The sequence below is a fragment of the Podarcis tiliguerta genome, assembly GCF_965153285.1.
Source record: "Podarcis tiliguerta genome assembly, chromosome: 16".
Lineage (NCBI taxonomy): Eukaryota > Metazoa > Chordata > Lepidosauria > Squamata > Lacertidae > Podarcis > Podarcis tiliguerta.
The window spans coordinates 5,557,036-5,573,024 of record NC_139549.1 but is presented as its reverse complement, the minus strand read 5'-3'; the positions used below and the strand labels follow the sequence as shown (position 1 = coordinate 5,573,024).

At 48.8% G+C, this 15,989-nt stretch overlaps 2 protein-coding genes and 1 long non-coding RNA gene across 3 annotated transcripts in view; 2 read left to right on the top strand and 1 right to left on the bottom strand.

Moving 5' to 3' along the window:
* Positions 1-15,989, bottom strand: part of LOC310666130 (intelectin-like protein) — an 814,635-nt gene that overhangs the window by 168,062 nt on the left and 630,584 nt on the right. The gene's annotated exons all lie outside the window — the stretch shown is intronic.
* Positions 1-15,989, top strand: part of LOC310666253 — a 278,050-nt gene that overhangs the window by 186,915 nt on the left and 75,146 nt on the right. The gene's annotated exons all lie outside the window — the stretch shown is intronic.
* BOLA1 (bolA family member 1) lies at positions 5,065-7,068 on the top strand. The gene is made up of 2 exons (XM_083416395.1): positions 5,065-5,168; positions 6,259-7,068. Exons 1-2 carry the CDS (start codon positions 5,068-5,070, stop codon positions 6,716-6,718), a joined length of 561 nt encoding a protein of 186 aa, XP_083272521.1. The 5' UTR covers positions 5,065-5,067; the 3' UTR covers positions 6,719-7,068.

Genomic DNA, 15,989 nt, shown 5'->3' with positions numbered 1-15,989 from the left:
GGAAGGTTCTCAGGCAGGGTGGAAGGAGAAAGAACTTGCCCATGTGAAGACTACCTGGTGGAAACCCTTACAACATATGGTTCTTAATTGTAAACTATATGCTGAACTGTATGGAAGTGAGAGCTGGACCATAAAGAAGGCTGATCGCCGAAGAATGGATGCTTTTGAATTCTGGTGCTGGAGGAGACTCTTGAGAGTCCCATGGACTGCAAGAAGATCCAACCTCTCCATTCTGAAGGAAATCAGCCCTGAGTGCTCACTGGAAGGACAGATCCTGAAGCTGAGGCTCCAAGACTTTGGCCACCTCATGAGAAGAGAAGACTCCCTGGAAAAGACCCTGATGTTGGGAAAGATGCTGGGCACAAGGAGAAGGGGACGGCAGAGGACGAGATGGTGGGACAGTGTTCTCAAAGCTACCAGCATGAGTTTGACCAAACTGCGGGAGGCAGTGGAAGACAGGAGTGCCTGGTGTGCTCTGGTCCAGGGGGTCACGAAGAGTTGACTAAACGACAACAACAATAATATGCTGGTCTCCATCAGCAATTTCTAGATCAACTCTGTATCCCCAAATGAAAACCCGAGTCGGAAGTCATACATTTTCTATTACTGGGGAATGATCAGGAGCCCACCAAGTTAGTGGCTAAATATCTCTATTTGGTTTTTTGTCGTCGAAATACACTGCAGTCGTTTGATCTCCCTGGAGACCTAGAGATATGACGATAGACCGCTCTGCCTCCATTCTTTTAGCAAATGTTTTGTGCCACTGGGGAAGTGGTAATTCTGTACTGATTTGTTTTGGATGTTTGGATGTGATGCCAATAAAAGGTTTGATGATGACGATGATGATGATGATGATGATGATGATGACTCAATGAGCTATTGGCCTGATCCAGCCGGCTCGTCCTATTGTATTCTTATGCCTCCCCCTCCGAAAAATTCCACAACAACTTTGAGTAGCTCGCCATCTTGCCATAATGATCCTGTCCTCGACCCACTTCCCTCCCCTCCAAAATAAAATAAAATGGGGGGGGAGAGGAGGGGGGACAGCTTGACCCACTTCCCTTCCTGAAGGTTGTTTAAGTCCTGAATGAACATTTACCAGGACGCACCGTATTAACCCTTCGGTGACCTCCCATCTTCACCCCGGGCGGCAGAGCAAACACTAATGTCATTCAAAAATAAGGTTGTGGGTTTTTTTCTTTTTTTTTTTAAAAAAGCCCTCTTTCTTTCTCTCCCCACCCCCCCTCCCAGGCTCTCGGGGTCAAGGGTGCCCTCCTGCCACTTTGATACATTCTGGCAGGCGATATAATTTTGAAGAACTGGCCTGTTAGCAGAGGCTTGACCCAAAGCGACCCCACTCTGCCTACAGATCTTGGGTGGGATGTCTCCAAAGCCGAGGTCAACGAATGGTCAAAGGATTGCAAAACCAGGGCAAGAGGAAAGAGAGAACACAATGCCCTGTTGGATTTCTGCCTGCCTGCATTGAATGCAATTATTGTGTTGGGGTTTTTTTCAACACGTACAGTTTCAACTGGGGTTTAAAATATAAAAGTTTGAGCTTTTAACAGCTTTGCAACAGGCAGGAATCCAGAAGGGGAAATTTCCCCTGGAGGGGGGCTGAATGGGGGGAAAGGCTCACCCGTTGAATGCCTGCCTGCCACACAGCAGAATCCAGGCCTTGAACGGCCTTTAAGAAGGGGAATTAAACAAATTTGTGGAAGGGGGTTTATGGGTCTATCAGCAGTCGCTATAGGTTGGCTAAGCAGAGCCCCAGATTCATGGGCAGTCTACCTCTGAGTAGCAATTCCTGGGGGGGGGGGGGACACAATGGGGTTGCCGTGGGAGATCTTGAAATGTTCCAAGTTCCAGTCCGCTGGAATAATCCCAGTTTTACTCCAGAATACCACAAGGTACTCTACACTTTTCATGGAGGGGAGAAAGAAGGGGATTTCAGGAAGGAATCCCCCACATCCTGAGAGCGAAATGGGTGTTGTGGGATAGCTCAGCTTCAGCAGAAAACTGCAACTTTCAAAGCATCCTTGTTGAAGGATGCTTCTATCCCTATATTCTGAGAATAAAGGTAAAGGGACCCCTGACCATTAGGTCCAGTCGTTACCAACTCTGGGGTTGCTGCGCTCATCTCGCTTTACTGGCCGAGGGAGACGGCGTACAGCTTTCCGGGTCATGTGGCCAGCATGACTAGACTGCTTCTGGTGCAACGGAACAGCGTGACAGAAACCAGAGAGCATGGAAACACTGTTTACTTTCCCGCCACAGCAATACCTATTTATTTACTTGCACTGGTGTGCTTTCGAACTGCTAGGTTGGCAGGAGCTGGGACAGAGAAACGGAAGTTCACCCCGCTCAAACCGCCGACCTTCTGATCGGCAAGTCCTAGGCTCTGTGGTTTAGACCACAGCGCCACCCGCATACTTCTTGTAATTTCCAATTTCTGGCCAACAAAATTCTAGCTGCAGTTGTGGCATACAAAAACAATCTAACATCTTTCTTGGGCAATTCCAAGAAATTTAGCCGGAAGAGTCCGCGACCAGAAGGAGGAGGAGTACCAGGAGGAATGGATGAAATTTAAAGACTATCTAGCTAAATATGTTAAAATAATTTAAACAGAAACACTTGCAAGTACCAGATTGTCTTAGGATTTAAATATGTGATGTTATAGAGTAATAGATCTAAAGTTAAAATGAAAAGGAAGAAAGATGTTAATTGATGAAGTGAATTTTATGAGAAATTAGTTTTGGGAAACTGTTACAATGATATACATAGAAACTCAGCTAGGGGGATTTGAGGAAGTCAACAAAAAATGTTAACAAAAGTGGAATTATTACAGTTAGGATCTATGTCTGTTTGTTGATGCTTGTCATAAAATTTGGAAAATCAATAAAAAAATTTGGGGGGGAGAGAGTGTGGAACGCCTGGCGAGAAGGTGTTTTGTGGTGCCATCCCTGCTGCGGCAACAAAGGTGTCGGCGGGGCACAATCGCCCCCCGATTTTGCCCCTAATCTGCAGCCTCTCCAACTTCAACTGAAGGCTGGGCCCACCTCCCACAACAGCTTAGCCCCGCCAGGGAAGGTCATTCCCCCCTGGATTTCTGAACACAACACATAATTACAGGTGATTAGCAGCTTAGGTGCAGGGAGCACCCCAGGGTGCATTCCTTAAAGGCTTGACTTCACGCTCCGTCCATAACCTGGCAGGTGTTAGCCAGAGGGCACCCTACCCCTTTGATGGCGGAGGGGGCAGGGGGGAGTGGCTTTGTCCAGGTGTGGACGCTTAAATCCCCCCTCCCATTCTCCCAGGTGCACAACCCCAGAGCTGCACTCCTTTGTGGCTTTCCAAAGAACAGATTGGACCCAAGCGAAGCAGCTTCAGGAAGCTGGGGAGACTTTCTTCTCCCCCTTCATCGCTCAGTCTCAAATGAACTTTCTGATGGTACCCTGCCATGCCCCTGAGGTTTGGGTCAGCCTTTGCACAGGAAAGACCCTTTAGCGCGGCAGGTCCTGCGCCCTGCGGAACTCCCTGCCACTAGAGGTTTGGTAAGAATCGTCGCTGCCCAGTTTTAGATGTCACTTTATCACACACGGGACGCAGGTGGCGCTGTGGGTTAAAGCCTCAGTGCCTAGGGCTTGCCGATCGAAAGGTCGGCGGTTCGAATCCCCGCGGCGGGGTGCGCTCCCACTGTTCGGTCCCAGCGCCTGCCAACCTAGCAGTTCGAAAGCACTCTCGGGTGCAAGTAGATAAATAGGGACCGCTTACTAGCGGGAAGGTAAACGGCGTTTCCGTGTGCGGCTCTGGCTCGCCAGAGCAGCGATGTCACGCTGGCCACGTGACCCGGAAGTGTCTTCGGACAGCGCTGGCCCCCGGCCTCTTGAGTGAGATGGGCGCACAACCCTAGAGTCTGTCAAGACTGGCCCGTACGGGCAGGGGTACCTTTACCTTTACCTTATCATACACAGGCTGCTTAGAATTGTAATGTTAGAAGGGCACCTACGAGTCATCTAGTCCACCCCTCTGCCACGCAGCAATCACGGCTAAAGGATCGCTGGCAGATGGCCGCCTTAAAAACCTCCAAACGAAGGAGAGTCCACAGTCCTTTTCACTCTCACCACCAGAAAGTTATTTGGGTTTAGTCGAAATCTCCTTTGTTGCAACAGTTGAATCCATTGGTTCGGGTTCTACCCTGCGGGACAGCAGTGTGGGTCCATAAAAATATGGGGCGAGACGAGACGTTTATGGATGAGGGCATTCAATTGGCTTAGTGATTTGCAACCAGTTGATTCCCACTTTATGCCAAGCTAACTCCCAACATGTTTTACGGGAAACCGTCAGCAGAGAGGTCACTGCCCCAAGGTGCTTACAAACCATGGCGCAAGCGAGGATGCCTTTGCTATAAGCTGCATATTAACTACTTGGATTAAGTCCTGGATCAGATATTCTTCCATCGTCTCTTAAACACAGAACTCCGAAAGGTCTCTATTTGTACTGTAAATACTGGCAGAAAGGCTCTCAGGGGCGAAGTTTGCGCCACTCCGTGGTCAAAGTAGCAAACTGCATCCTGATTCCAAAACACCGTACGCTTAAAAGCACGTGGCTTCTCCCTTCACAGAATCCTGGGAAATGTAGTTTACCTGGGCCGGGCCGAGCTACAATTCCCAGCGCCCTTAAACTTCAGTTCTCGAGGGGTTTTCGGGGGGGGGGGTGCAAAGATTTAAGACAGGCATCCCCAAACTCGGCCCTCCAGATGTTTTGAAACTACAATTCCCATCATCCCTAGCTAACAGGACCAGTGTTCAGGGATGATGGGAATTGTAGTCCCCAAGTCAAGTCCTGTTACATTATAGGGTGTAAGGATGTGTTACTCTCAGGTAACACGCAGCCGCCACTTCCCTGCGCATTCAGAGGTCCCACATTTTGCAGAGGGGGAAAAACTCGGATCCCTTTCCCATTTCGCATTAAAAGACCCGCTTTTGCCCACGGGAGCAAAAAAACTACAATTCCCAGAATGCACCGAGGAAGCATGCGAGAGGGGAGGGGCGAGGGCCCCGAGGCATGCTGGGAACTGTAGTGCTGTTGACGCTTCCTAGAATCCGAGGAGAGAGAAGGTCAGCGGTGCAGGAAGCGCAGTTTGGAGACTCTACCTTGAAGGACAGGTGGGGGGAGGCTGCTGTTTTTGGAAGGTGGGGTGGGGGGAGCTTTGGGGGTTTGAACCCCGGGGTTGCAGGGATGCTGGGGGCGGGGTGGGGGGCAGTGACAGGCTGTATTTTTCTTGCACTGGGTGTAAACTGGAGCCACCTCGCGCACCGTTTTGCAATGCGCTCAACTAGCAACACCCCCCCCCCCTTGTTTTTGCAATGCATGGATAAAATTCCATACCAATCATTTGTTTGCATGCTCACTAATAACCATTCCAACCCCGCCGCCTTCCCCTTTATTTGCAAAAAAGCTTCCGTTTATGCAAGCCACCTCCCACCGGTAATGACCGCCCCCCCTCCAAAAAGCCCCCCCTTCCGTTTTCGCATCTGGCCTGCTTGAGCCATCATCGCCCCCTCGTCCTTTCTCAAACCCCCAGGTCCGCATGCAACCCCAGAGTTTTTAATTTCGGAGGCAGACTGCCCTGGAAACTTAGCTTGATTACTTGTTCTGGGATGCGGGGGTGTGGAAAGGTACTTTGCACATGCTCAAGGGAGCAGCTGCTCCTCCAGTTCTGGGCCTTTTGCCCAAGAGATGGATTCCAGAACTTAAGCCCCACATAGAGGGCCCTCACTTTGCTGTTTCACAAACCACATATGTTGTTTATTTGTTGCATCTATATTTATTTATTTGTTGCATCCCCAAAGAGCTCAAGGGGGCTCCTGCCAACCTAGCAGTTCGAAAGCACATCAAAGAGCAAGTAGATAAATAGGTACCGCTCCAGCGGGAAGGTAAACAGCGTTTCCGTGCACTGTTCTGGTTCGCCAGAAGCGGCTTAGTCCTGCTGGCCACATGACCCGGAAGCTGTACGCGGCTCTCTCAGCCAATAAAGTGAGATGAGCGCCGCAACCCCAGAGTCGGCCATGACTGGACCTAACGGTCAGGGGTCCCTTTACTAAGGACCATCTGTACATCATTTTCATTATATTTTCCTTTAACACAGTACATGCAGTGAACTGAACCCCCCCGCCCATTTTCCTTTGGTGCTGTGCCTGTTTTTAAGACGGCAAACACGTAACTGAAACGAGCGAACCTGCTTGTGTCTTCCAGGCCTCTCTCGATGCTGTCTTCGGGCCTGCTGGTCCTCCGCCGAGCTCTCCGCCGGCCGATCTTCTCCGCCGGCTACTCAGCCCTGGGCGGCTCGCCCATGGAGAACACCCCCGTGGAGGCCTCTATCCGGGCCAAACTGAAGCAGGCCTTGGAGCCAGTGCACCTGGAGATCATCAACGACAGCCACATGCACGCCGTGCCACGGGGCTCCGAGACGCACTTCCGGGTGGTGGTCGCCAGCCGGCGCTTTGAGGGCCTCTCGCTCATCCACCGCCACCGCCTGGTCAACGACATTCTTCAGGAGGAGCTGGCCGGGCCCGTCCACGCCCTCTCCATCCAGGCGAAGACCCCCCAGCAGTGGGAGAAGAACCCCAAAATCATCCAGAGCCCCGAGTGCCTGGGGGGGTCCAAGCACGACCCCCAGATGGCCGGGAAGATCGGGGGGACGCCCCGGGCATAAAGCGTTCCGCTGCCAAAGGCCAGATCTGAGCATGTTTCTGGAGCGAATAAATGAGAAGCACCTGTGTTCCGGTTCATAGCTGCAATTCCCGCAATCGCAGGGGTTTGGGGTTAGATGCCAGCGTTTTCTGCGATTCCCTCCCCGCAATGGACACTTCACACTATTCCTTGGGAGTGTTGCTCTGGCTTGCTCTCATATAAAAAAGTGAGATTATCATGTGTGCATTTCGGAGCTTCCGTTTTTCCGCCGATGACTGATGTTTCCTGGGGAATCGCTTGGGGTTCTCAACAGTTCATTCCGGCCCGGCTTTTTGAGCAAATTAAAGTTCTGGCTTTGGAATTTGCAAGGGGCATCGCTTATCACGGTGGTTTTATTTTCCCTTGGGGGGGGGGGGATTTACAGTGCCGCAGCTGCAACTGGGTCCCTTCCAACATTACAATTCTGTGGTTCTGCCTTGGGGTTTCAAAAGGAGGAGAAATAAGCAGTGCGGTGGGGGTTATGTTTAAATCACTCTCCCCTCCCCAGTTTTGAGGCTTGTCCCAACAGAAGCTGGTTTGGGTCATCAGTGGCTGAAGAACCTGTTTCGCACCTGGAACCTCCGAGATAAGCGCTCAAGTCTTGGCACCTGGTTGGCTACTGAGAGAATAAGGTGGGCCCCCAGTTCCAGAGGCAGTCTATCTGAATTCGTATCTGGTTCTTTGGGATACAGTGGTACCTCGGGTTAAGTACTTAATTCGTTCCGGAGGTCCGTACTTAACCTGAAACTGTTCTTAACCTGAAGCACCACTTTAGCTAATGGGGCCTCCTGCTGCTCCCGCGCCGCCGGAGCACAATTTCTGTTCTCATCCTGAAGCAAAGTTCTTAACCTGAAGCACTATTTCTGGGTTAGCGGAGTCTGTAACCTAAAGCGTATGTAACCTGAAGCGTATGTAACTCGAGGTACCACTGTACTACAGGGGTGATGGTCTGAGATCTGTAGCGGACCAGATGAAGGCCAGGATTGTATTTATTTCAGAACTGGCCAATCCAAAAGCTCCACTCTGCTAGCCAATCGCATGACCTAGTTCCTTATTCGTGGCCTACAAGGCCTAAGTCTCCAGAATGCATTCCTTGCCTACGAAACCCATGGTTCTCCTCACCTCGTTTAATCTTCATGAGAGCCCTGTGAGGTAGGCTCAGGGCTGAGAGAAGGCACGGACTGGCCCACAGTCACCCCTGCGAGAGCTTCACGTGGCGGGTCCTAATCTGACACTCTAGCCCAGAGCTTTCCTTCTGCGGCTGGTAAAGGGTTACTTTAACCTCCTAATACAGTGGTATCCCGCAAGACGAATGCCTCGGAAGACGAAAAACCCGCTAGACGAAAGGGTTTTTCATTTTCTGATGTGCTTCGCAAGACGGATTTTCCTAAGGGCTTGCTTCGCTAGACCAAACAGCCCTGCCTCTCCTGTCATGGCGACGGTCACTGCACGCACGCTCGCTCGCTTCCCGCTCCTCCGGCTACCTCCCACCTTCCGGCTGACGACTCCTCCGGCTCCCTCCCACCTTCCGGCCGACCTTCCAACCTTCCGGCTGCCTCAAGCCGCTGCCCACTGCCCTCGCGCGCTCCCCTCAGGAGCCGTTGCCGCCAGAGTCACGCTCCTGAGCCCCGCCGCCCTCCAGCAGCCGCGTCGCGCGGTGTCCACAAGGTGCGGGTGAGTCCAAGGACCGGCTGCGGCAGCTGCCCTGCTTCTCCCCACCCCTCCCCGCCGTGGTGCTTCGCAAGACGAAAAAACTCGCTCTACGGAAAAACTCGCAGAACAAATTAATTTTGTCTTGCGAGGCACCACTGTAAATGAATAAAAATTAAAAATTGTCCAGTAGCACCGTAAAGGTAAAGGTACCCCTGACCGTTAAGTCCAGTCGCAGACGACTCTGGGGTTGCGCGCTCGTCTCGCTCTATAGGCCAAGGGAGCTGGCGTTTGTCCACAGAAAGCTTCCGGGTCATGTGGCCAGCATGGCTAAGCCGCTTCTGGCGAACCAGAGCAGCGCACGGAAACACCGTTTACCTTCCCGCCAGAGCGGTACCTATTTATTTATTTGCACTTTGATGTGCTTTCGAACTGCTAGCCTGGCAGGAGCAGGGACCGAACAACGGGAGCTCACCCCGTCGCGGGGATTCGAACCGCCAACCTTCTGATCAGCAAGCCCTAGGCTCTGTGGTTTAGATCACAGCGCCACCCGCATCCCTTGCATGCACACTTCTTCAGATAACATGCATGCAAAAGCTTATAACCACAACAAACTTAGTTGTTCTCTAAGGTGCTACTGGACAATTTATTTTATTTTATTTTATTTATTTCAACTGTGTCAGACCAACATGCTACCTACCTGAATCTTTAACCTCCGAGTAAAACTGAATTGTGAAATAATGCATGTCTTAAAAGTGCATCACAAATATGAAAAGTTTTGGAAGCTCTGCTCTAACCACTACACCACCGCTGTCTCTCAGTAGAACATCTCAGGGCTAATGGATAGCTTAAGGAAAAGTTAAATAAATCACTTAATCTTCAGCTACAAAATGTCGCGGGCACTCCAAGGTGGATCTGTTAATGGCCAGATTATACACCTTGGGAAATGAAGGGCATGTCGTGTTCTTCAGCAGCTGCGCAGAAGAAAAATTCAACAGGTGAAGCTTCTCCCTCCCCTCCCAGGCACTAACTAAGCCATCTGTGCACCTGTTGGATTTCCGGCTCATCGCCGCAAAGCATCTTAATGGAAAAGGAGGCCAGGACACCTTGCTGGGCTGGAAATAATCCAGAAGAACCTGTTTGGGGAAAAACAGTTTGCAGCTTTTGCACTTTCTGCTTCTAGGTGCAGAGAAGTGAGGCCAGCAGAAATCTGCAGACTCTATAGCATTTGATCACCCTTGTCTTCCACAGCACAATTACAGATTTATTTGATTTTGTTAGATTCAGCGCTTCCACAACATTGTTTTATTTACCTTTAAATGTATACCCCACCTTTTCCTCCCAAGGTGGCCCCTCTCCCATTTCATCCTCACCACAGGGAGAGTTAGGCAGACTGGGAGGGATCTGAGCCCTGGGCCCTCTCTCCCAGTTCCGAGGCCAGCACCTTAACCACTGTGCCACACTGCCACGCAATTGCTGTCTGGAGCACAACGAGAACGGGATGAAATCAAGCCAGAGCAGTACATGAAAAGTTGCTGGATCCTAGCAGGAGGTAACAGGATACGTGCTTATTGGTGCCCCAAAAGCTTTGCAGGCGCCCGCAACATTGAAAGCGTGACCAGGCATGACCTTGCATGCAGCCGTTTGCCCGAGCGGCTGGAATGTTTGTGAAGATTCCATACCAACCTTGAGCCAGTGGCCGACATTTCAACCATACCAGACCCTGCGTAGATTTGTAAATAGGCTAGCATTTTATTTTGTTTTTGCCGCACCAATAACAAGGTCCCAGGTTCAGTCCCCGGCATCTCCAGGTTGCAGTGTGAAATCTGCTGCTGCTGCCAGTCAATACTGGCCTCGGCAGTCTGATAGTTGTTTAAAGAAACTTCTTCTGTTACTACCTGTAAATCAGGCAGAACCATGAGGACTAGAAGCTTACCCTTGTTTTTTTAAGGGGAGCACCAGAACGCAGGGTCAGGCATGCAGAATGTGCCAGGCTGAGTCCCCAGTGTCATCGCTAGGTAAGGCCGGGAATACTCCCCCGCCTGTGGAGAGCTGCTGCCAGCCAGTGTTGGCATAACTGGTCTATCCCATCATAGAAGGCAGCACCCCCTGTTTCACATTTTGGAAAACGGGCACAGCCGCTGTTTTTCTCCCCCTTAACAAATCTATACAGTGGTACCTCGGGTTACATACGCTTCAGGTTACATACGCTTCAGGTTACAGACTCCGCTAACCCAGAAATAGTGCTTCAGGTTAAGAACTTTGCTTCAGGATGAGAACAGAAATCGTGCAGCAGCGGCGCGGCGGCAGCAGGAGGCCCCATTAGCTAAAGTAGTGCTTCAGGTTAAGAACAGTTTCAGGTTAAGTACGGACCTCCGGAACGAATTAAGTACTTAACCCGAGGTACCACTGTACATCCTTGCCTTCGTTTTCATCCTTCTGATTTGCTGCCAATGCGTCGAGCGCTTTCAAAGTTTATCCAATGGTCTGTTTCAATTTTGCAAACAGGCGCCTGTCTCGATCGAGGGTGCGAGGAGGACCTTCGCAAAGTTCAGTCAGCAGAGCGTGAGACTCCTAATCTCAGGGTTGGGGGTTTGAGACCCACGGGCAAAAGATCCCTGCATTGCAGGGGGTTGGACCAGATCCGACATGCCCAACTTGAAGTAGGCTGTGTGGTTACACGTGAGCAGCACCATAACATAGCTGTCAACCGTCCCTTATTTGGCAGGAAAGTCCCTTATCCCAGTGCCGTGTCCCGCTGCTGTCCCTTATTGATGATGTCCCTTAAATTTCCCGGGTTTCAAAGGAAGCAGCTCCTCTCCCTCCCTCCCTGCCGGCCAGGGAGGAGGGAGGCTCCAACTGTGTTGCTTGGCTGCATTGCTCACCCAATAAGGAGTCTGAGAACGACTGGGGGGTGGAGCTTGCATGCCTTGTGCCGATCAAATGGGCCGCGTTGCCTGGGGACTCGCCTTTGCTCAGCGCTTCCCAGCGGAGAGGTGATGGTGGTTTTCCTTGCTGCATCCCCTTTGCCGGGTTGCTGCGCTGTGGGAACCACCGCTTGAGGCTTCGTTTTGCTGCTGGCTGGGCTTTCTGCCTTTGGCTCGGAGGGGCTCAGAAGTTGAACATACCTGTGCCCGGAAAATCCCTTATTTTGGCTGCTGATCCCTTATTTTTGAGGCTGCTGGTCCCTTATTTTCAAATCTGTAAGTTGACAGCTATGCACCATAAAGCCTGCTTCCCCTGAGCTCAGGACGAGGTAGTGGTTGCTCAGGGCCGTCACCAGTGGAGGGGGCATTGCGATCGACCAGGATTCATCCAAGGATCGACTGGTCGATCGCAATCGAAGCCTTGGATGTGTCTGGACTCGATGACTCGAGAATCCCAACTATAATTCTATGAACTTTTCATTATACCCGAATTTCTTTGCACATCCCCAACAGAATAACGAAAAGGAAAAACTCAACAACTGAAACACGCACAATCACCGTTTTTTCAATCTTTTATTTTATTTTTTCATTTTTACATAGATTTTTTTTTTTACTTTTTTTTACTATGAGTTCATAATTCCAGAGGGGGGGGAAGATTCATGTGTAGGGCCAGAGCCAGACTTACATATATTTAAATCCTTTCCCTAGCGATCAAAAACTCTGCACACACCACCTCTTTTATTTTTTAAAACCTTAAATCATCATCATCATCCGCAGCACCTTTAGGAATATTTATTTCTCGACGCGGCATTTAAAACAACCGTCTCATCTCGTCGTCATTCTTGGCTTCTGTTTTTTTATCTTTTATATTTTTTTTTTATTAATACAAAATGAAACAACCCGGAGACGACAACTGAAGTTAATGACTATTATTATTTTTTTCCTGATTTTTTTTTCTTCTCAATTGTTCTTTTACAAACATCTAAAAACAGCTAAAACCACAACACAAGGTTTTTTGTCATTTTTTTGATTTTATTTTGCATACAGAGAGAACTACGTATGGTTTGGATGTGGGGTTTTTGTTTTTTTGTTTTTTAAAGACCAGCTACACTGTAAAGGATGGAGAGAGACCGAAGGGTTGGGGGGGAGGGAAGCGTCACAATTTTGGGGAAAGGCGCAAAGGAGGGGCGTGTGCTTTGATTGATAAATACTTCCCGTGTGGATCTGTTTCTTCCCAAAAGCAGCTGCTTAAAACAAGACCTTATTCCAGAGGCGTCAAGATTCAGAAAGGAGGAGAGGAAAAGTTAGGTTGCATGTAAATTTATTAGTTGTCGTTCAACGTTGCAAGGAGGCGTGGCTTCAGCAGGGCACCGCTTAACCAGTGGAACTCCCTGCCTATTGATATTATGCAGGCTCCCTCTCTATATTCAGATAACTTAAGGGCTGAGGGTTTGTGTGTGTCTCGGAAACTCCCTATTCTGCTGCAGCCAGAGGGAAAGACCGTTTGTGCTTTAGCGCCACCCCCTCCAGCTGGCCAGAGGGGGGTATTGCAGCTGCCGGGGGCCAGGTGACAAAGGGGAATGACACCTGGACCTTTGAAGATGCTGAGTTTGACTTAGTGCTTCATTTATGGCACAGGGTTCCTCTGTGCTTCCCCCCAGACTACTGACCAACTCTCACGTCACGCCTAAAAAAGTATTAGCCCTCTCCCTCCTGGGGAACTGGGGAACCAGAATTATCCTAAATGGATAATTCCACAGTGTGAGCCAGGGGTTGTTGGGACTCCGGCTCCCACCATTGGTCATGCTGGCTGAAGGCTGAGAGTCCAGCAGATCCTCGCCACTTCTGGTATTTTTTCTCCAAAGGGGAAAAAAACCACACCGCTTACTAAAAAGAGAGAGATTGGAATGAACGAGAAGACCGGATTCTCTATCCTGCTGAGTTAAAATGTGCTTTGCTGGGCAGTTTTTGGTCCACAAACGTTAAATTGGAACGGCGATTCTCCCACCTTTCCTCTTGGTCGTGAAATATAGGGCTAAGAATCTCTCTGTTTGTGTTAAGAGTCCTGGCCCCCAGCTCCCAATGAGGCCCCTGAGTGGAGATGCGAAGGCAGGGATGGGGAACATCTAAAACTATTAGAAGAGCTTGCAGGATCAGGCCAGTGGCCCGTCTAGTCCAGCATTCAGTTCTCACCGCAGACAAGTGGGAGCTGAGCGCAGGAGCAATAGTCTTGCCCCTCTGTGGTTTCCAACAAAACACCACCACAAACTGGCTTATAAGTATAAAACCAAATTTACTTGAATCATAACTAGAATAGAGATAGACTTGTAACCATTCAAGCAACAAACATACTATAAGTGCCATGTGCAAAACAAAGCCTGGAGATACTGTAAACATGGAGTGGATAAATGTACAACTGTATCTTAACAAGTTACATGTGGAATATGGAAAAGTTTTTCAAAACTGTTTTTCAAAGACTGAACTGGATGAGATGTTCTTCAATAGGTCTTGAGTTGGAAACACAAAGCAAGTGGACTACTTGTTGAACGGTTCATTTATCCAGGCTGTATAATGTTTATTGCACATGTAAAGATCAAAAGGTAAAGGGACCCCTGACCATTAGGTCCAGTCTTGACCGACTCTGGGATTGTGGCGCTCATCTCGCTTTATTGGCCGAGGGAGCTGGCGTACAGCTTCCGGGTCATGTGGCCAGCATGACTAAGCCGCTTCTGGCGAACCAGAGCAGCGCACGGAAACACCGTTTACCTTCCCGCCGGAGCGGTACCTATTTATCTATTTGCACTTTGACATGCTTTTGAACTGCTAGGTTGGCAGAAGCTGGGACCGAGCAACGGGAGCTCACCCTGTCGCAGGGATTCAAACCGCCGACCTTCTGATCAGCAAGTCCTAGGCTCTGTGGTTTAACCAACAGCGCCACCCGCAAGCCTTCTTAACAAGTTACAGGTGCAATAAACGTTATACAGACTGATGTTAGTAGAATGCTGGAGTGAAGTTATATGGTTTTAGTAGAAATGTCATAAAGAATTAAGCAAAAACTGATTGTTAATGGGCCAAAGTGGAAAATGTAAAGTTAGATTGTGTTAAGATAAAGTATAGAACAAAAATTGAGAAAGATGGGAAGGATTTGCTGAAATAGTTAATTGAACTAGAATACAAAAAAGGGAGGTGTGAGGAGGTCGATGAAACAAGTAAATGAAAGAAAAAGATATGGAAATATTAGATGTGTTCTTTAAATGTCTTTGTTTTTGTTGTTGTTTTGATGTAATGATTTTTTGTTTTTGTTTTTGTTTTTGATGTATTGTTTGTTAAATCTTTTATTGTTCTTTCCCCCCCCCCTTCTGTAACGTCTAATAAATATTATTTTTAAAAAAATAAATAAACGTTGTACAGACTGAATAAATGAACCGTTCAACAAGTAGCATGAGTCCAATCACAGAACGGCAACCCCGTGCCACCACAATGGCAAGGGTAGCACACTGGAGAATACGAAGCTTTGTTTTCAAAGCTGTTCGACTTAACGCTACTTGTTGAACGGTTCATTTATCCAGTCTGTATAACGTTTATTGCACCTGTAACTTGTTAAGACACAGTTGTACATTTATCCACTCCATGTTTACAGTATCTCCAGGCTTTGTTTAGCACATGGCACCTTATAGTATGTTTGTTGCTTGAATGGTTACAAGTCTATCTCTATTCTAGTTATTATTCTAATAAATTGGGTTTTATACTTATAAGCTAGTTTGTGGTGGTGGTGTTTTGTTGCATTATTATTACTGTCACCACATTTGGTACTTTGTGTATATCCTCTGTGGTTTCTACCAACTGGCACTGCAGCATCTTAATTTGTCTTGGGACCCACATAAAATCAAAGTCACATGAATACACGTCCCTCATCTGAGAGTAGTTGGTGGCAGTCAACCATGGGGCGAGATGTTCCAAAGGTCTGGGCCAGAAGATGGGAAGTTCTTCCGTCTAGATAGGAAACGAGACCAACCAAGCAAAAGGCAAGCTCTCCAATTAGACTGGTGGTACTTTGTTGTCACCATCTCTGGGGAAAGGGCCATAATATTGTGATAGGACTTTTATGGTCTTAGATATATGGTAATGTTCATAAGTGTACCAACCAAGCACATACATAGATCAGCACAGGAAGACCAACCTGGAACCATTTTGATTCCTAAACTGAGCAAATGTTTTCTCTGCAAGGTCAAAGTGGGAAACCTCCCATTGTCTCTTTCCTCACAAATCCTGTCTTAAGGGCACATTTAAGATATGAATAGGGTGTGAGCCTGTGACCTGGCCCAGGAACTAAGTATTTATCATTACAAAAGACTGGCCAGGCTCCCCAGGCAATCCAATCAAGTAACGTGTCAGACAGGAGAAAAACAACATTCAAATTTCTGTTTTAAGACCGCCTTTTCTGTGATGTAGGTATGATGTACCTGAGGGGTGGTCTTAGGTTACACCCCTTCTGTGATGTATGTATGATGCTTCTGGGGGTGGTCTTGATTGACAGGGTGGCAATTTCAAAAGTCTTTATAAGGCCTTGCACGCCATTTTTCTGGGTTCCTCCTCCTCTCCTGCGGGTGAGGGGAGCACCCTGTTGCAACAGAGCAATAAAGCTTACTAGCTGCTTTGCTTCTCACTATTCTCTGG